This window comes from Mya arenaria, chromosome 7, assembly GCF_026914265.1.
Source record: "Mya arenaria isolate MELC-2E11 chromosome 7, ASM2691426v1".
Lineage (NCBI taxonomy): Eukaryota > Metazoa > Mollusca > Bivalvia > Myida > Myidae > Mya > Mya arenaria.
Genome location: NC_069128.1, coordinates 43,563,543 through 43,568,349, shown reverse-complemented (window position 1 = coordinate 43,568,349; position 4,807 = coordinate 43,563,543). Strand labels below are relative to the sequence as shown.

Below are 4,807 nucleotides of genomic sequence, written 5' to 3'. Positions count from 1 at the left end.
AAGTGGTGGTTTTACCATTAGTACGACCTACAGTAATAGAACGGTGTTTGTGACGACGGACAATATTTGTTCGTTAACGGATCAATTCAAAACTAAAACACATAATACCTTTACCTTCTTTTATCAATATTTTACGGGATGGGACATTTTAAAAAGGGTTACCATTAATCCAGTCGAACTTCTTAAATTTCTATACCGGGTAAACGATGTGTATACACTTGGGCACGATGTTTTATTGTATTAGCCTAAGGTTGGATTACATGTGAACACATGTGAACACAGTACATTTTAAAACAAATATCAGGCAAATTAGTACATTAATAACATTCATACGATGTGTATCAAGATATATTTTGGTTACCGAAAAGTATAGAATCCCAAGCAAAATGAGATTTTTCTCCATTACTGAAAGAAGTGATATATCAAATGATATGTAAGAAAACGTGTTTTCGTTAATTATGTTTCTCCTTGGAAAATCGAACATCGTTAACTAACCTAAATATCCAGTAAGCTAAGTATCACGCCCATTTCGATACCCTAAAACAAGGAATATACCACGGCTCTGTGAACTATAAATGTGCATCTGTTTAAGCGAATTGTGCTAAACCTTTCATTTATTGATAACAACTTAAATATGGGGGTATACTGTACTGATTTGCTTCCCATGTCCCACACGTATTTGCGCCAGAAGAAAAAAAAACGAACCTTTTATGGCTCAATAAAATGTTTGAAAAAATAACAACAAACGAGCATTTATTTTTAGATGAAACATGACTAATTATGGTCGTTATGATATGTGCAATTTTCCTTTTATGTAAAGATAATTTTGTACAACAACTTACCTTTTCTGAATTATCTAGGTCTTGTTTCACTTGTTGTGCCTCATCACGTAGTGACTGTTTTGTCTGTAAACATGTTTTGAGTTTGTTACATTAGTTATCAGAACACATTACGATAAAACATATTATATGTTACCATCCATTTCGTGCAACACCTTACCGTTTCTGATTTATACAGGTCTTGTTTCACTTGTTGAAGCTCACCACGCAGTGATTTTCTTGTCTGTAAACATATATGGGTTTTGTTGCATTATTAATTAGTATAAATAGCGATAATACATGTTACATAACAATATCCTGTTTGTACAACATCTCACCTTTTCTGAATTATCCAGGTCTTGTTGTACTTGTTTCAGCTCATCACGCAGTGACTGTCTTGTCTGTAAACAAATATGGAGTTTGTTACATAATTGATCAGTATAAATTAAGATAATGCATATTATTCATATTAACATTAAATCGAAAGTTCAAACTTGTACAAATCTTTTCTGATTTGTCTAATTAATTTCTTGCCTTTTTCAGAAATGCAGTTAGCTCTCGCCGTGTCTAAAATATGCAAACATATAACATAATATGATACTCGTTTTTAAAAATGATTATTGCATCGGTCAGATGTGTCACACATTTGATATTCTTATTAATAAAAACAATGCAATCAGATACACTTCGAAAAACCATATCATAATTTAAATTTCAGTAAATTTCAGTTTTATTTAGTAAAATATAAAGTCCAGAGTAATTAATTGAATGAACAATCGACACTCTTGTTGATGGTGAGCTTGTAAATGAGTTGGAATTATGCTATCGAGCGTCTAAGCAACAAACACAGTAAGCGATACCTTGTTAACTTCTGTGACGAATGCGACAACGTCGTTGGCATGTCCATCGTCGCTTCCTGTAACTTCTTCGTGTTGTTCACAAACATCTTCCAAGTCTTCAAACACACATTTCAGAACTACTTTGTTTTCTTTAAAGTCAATCCCTTTAAACGTGTGTTTGTGTTTGATTTCTTTAAGGTGGGATCTAGCGTCCGAAACCTCTTTCTCAAAATGTCTACTCACGAGGTACAAATGCCCAGCCATTTTATTGTCAACAAAATCATCAATTTTACTTTCTTCATTGTCACACCACTTGGTTTTCTCATTACAAGTCTTAGTTATGTTGGAATAGGTGTTCACATTTTCTTCATTTATCATTCTTATTCCGTCTTTAATGTTTCTTGTCAATTCATCTACACGTTGTTTTATTTTATTTCCTAATGCCATACATTCTTCCACGCATTTATCAGCATTATTCTTGTAGCTCTCCTCACAGAGTTCTGCTTCATTTTTAATAAACACAATTTCTGCTTTTAGCTCATTGAACAGTGATTTCATCGTGTTGACTTTTTCGCAATCAATGCTTACATCTTCATGCAGCAAGTCAACGACCTCTTTCAGGCAAGAAGGATGTTCCGAATGGAAGCATCTGCCACAAAGCATGGAATCATGAATTTTACAAAGAAATATCGTTCTCTCTGTCGGATGCTGCTTACATCTCTCTTCGGTGATGTCCCGCTTAATGACCTTTGTGTTATCATTTTTTTCTTCACCCATACTGACCATGTGAGTTTGAAACACCTTTACTGTCTTGTGAACATCTATACAACTTTCTCCAACATTTCCGCAGGTTTTGCAATATCCAACTGCAATTTCGTTACAGCATATTTCACACTGAATCTGTATTGATGCCATTGGTATTTGCTAATGCAGTTTACGATAAAAGAAAGAAAAAAGTCAAAACTTTACTTCAATACGCAAGTTTGATTTGTGGGATGAAGGGACGATTATTTGTCAATTAATATATCACTTTAATCACTTTATCTTTATTTGGGTCCATGTACCACTGAAAATATAAGTACATTTATGATAAGCAAGATCACGAGAACAACAAGGTAATAGCGAGTGTTATAAAGCTAAGGAGAAGTAAGTCTGTCAAAAACAATCACGTTTAATCAGATTGTTAACCAATTGACCCAGTATCAATCGCTTTTATAATCGCGATTCAGGTTTAATATGCGTTCCTGCTTTTTTGAAACAAGTTAATAGCGAGTGTTCAATAAATCTAAGGGCAAGTAATTTTGTCAATGAAATCAAGTTTACCCTGAGTCATTAAACCGGGTTTCATTAAACTTTTGGCTAATGGGCTTGTGTTTGTCGCTTTTCATTTAATATTTAGCAGCTTATTAATTTACTTGCGCTTTAATTGCAAATAACTCAGACGTAATAAGCATTTAGACGTTTTTGAAATTGGACTGATTATCGATATTAAAGCATTTTATGAATAATGGTGCGTGTTTTTCTTCTTGTCAAAAAATAAAAAGTAAACATACAACATTGTTATATAAACATTAAATTTTCCCCTACATTTGTCACATTACACTTACAGCAAACTGATTATATGACAATGTCGTTCTATCAAAAGACAGGAAATATTCAACATGATTCTAGCCTTCTGAACTGATCAGGAACAGGTATCATACTTATACTTCTATATTTTATTTTTTATATGAATAAGTCCAGTTCATGTGCAGAAACCAGTTATTCGTCATTCGGAAGATGCATAGAAAACGTTACTATTCTGATCGTCGAACCAACGATATAGGCAGTGAAACTCGCACATATTCTACAACATTTTATTAAACTCTTACGTTGCCATCCGTAGTACCAGAACGAAAAACAATTGTTAGGCTTGGTGACCACAGACAAGACTCTTATACGCCCCGGCCAAAACTTAAAATCTGATAATTCAGATGAGAAGCAAATACGCTAACTACTGTGCTAGCCGTAGTTCTTTTGTAATTTATATAATTGTGTATTAGTATTGCATGTTATCATTACGTAAATACTTTTAAAAGTAGTCTTTACTACACCTACTACACGAGATATTTAAATCGTATTCAACGAGCCCGAAGCACGTGCGGGGCACTCATTATACTTCTCTAGGGCGTAGAGTGCAATAACCTAGTTACGTCTCATTTCGAAGAGGTCCCGTGTCCGATCCCTTGTCGGGGAAAGTCACATGGACACTCAGTACGAGTGAATTTAACCCAGAGAGCGGATTCAAGAGTGTTTAAAATAAGTTGTTAGATATCGTCACAACCGAGCAAAATAATTGTATAACTTAACCAACCTGCGTTATGTTTAGAATCGAATAACTTCATTGTTTAAGAAAAATCTACTTTTAAGCTTAAAATACTTATATGTCATCCTTTAAAAAACATTTATCTAAATATTGAACAAATCCAGTCATATTCCCCGTTCTTAACCTGTCGACAATTATGATAACGGTTAAAAACAAAACAAAACAGCAATTTAAAAATACTTCACCGAAACCAATGCTTCTGCATCTATCTTATTATATATAAAAATACTATCACTAAAATCCAAACAGTTTGCACAAGTCATTTAGTTGTCACAGCTAGCGAAGTATATTTAAGTTTTAATTTAAAATGTTAAAATGTTAACAAAATCTTATTTATCAATAGAAAAGAGTGGATCTCAAAGTTGTAATAACCCTTTAACCTCTGAAGACCGGGGAAAACTAACCTGCTTTATATTCAGAAGTAAATTACTTCCTTGATTTAAGACATATCTTCTTGATAGAATAATCCGCTTAAAACACTTATTTGATATCGTTTAAACACATATGTATCCAACCATATGCACAAACACTAAAATATTATCTTTTTAAAACATATTGACAATCATCTTACGGTTTAACACATCGATATAAACAACTGAGGTCAATTGCTGAGGGAACAGTCAACAGTTTTGTAACAGGGAATAATCAGTGTCTACATGACATTAAAGGAATGCTTTTAGATATTTTACAAAGGCTTTGGATAGTAGACTGCATTTGTATCGTTAGTGAGTTTAGTGTATCTAAATAATTTTAGATCATAGAAAGCATGAACTTTAGATGTATTA

General features: G+C 33.1%; 1 protein-coding gene across 1 annotated transcript; it reads right to left on the bottom strand.

Moving 5' to 3' along the window:
• Nucleotides 1–1,326: 1,326 nt before the first annotated feature.
• Nucleotides 1,327–4,595, bottom strand: LOC128241780 (uncharacterized). The gene is made up of 3 exons (XM_052958862.1): nt 4,427–4,595; nt 1,679–2,723; nt 1,327–1,385 (listed from the first exon to the last, which is right to left on the bottom strand). The coding sequence occupies exons 2-3, from the start codon at nt 2,570–2,572 to the stop codon at nt 1,341–1,343; spliced, it is 939 nt and encodes a 312-aa protein (XP_052814822.1). The 5' UTR covers nt 2,573–2,723; nt 4,427–4,595; the 3' UTR covers nt 1,327–1,340.
• Nucleotides 4,596–4,807: the final 212 nt, after the last annotated feature.

Bases quoted from the DNA above. Each gene is read 5' to 3' on its own strand.
- LOC128241780 (XM_052958862.1), bottom strand. From the start codon at position 2,572: ATGGCATCAATACAGATTCAGTGTGAAATATGCTGTAACGAAATTGCA. The intron at 1,386-1,678 runs GTATCGCTTACT...TGCATATTTTAG, and splicing joins TCGTCACAGAAGTTAACAAG to ACACGGCGAGAGCTAACTGC.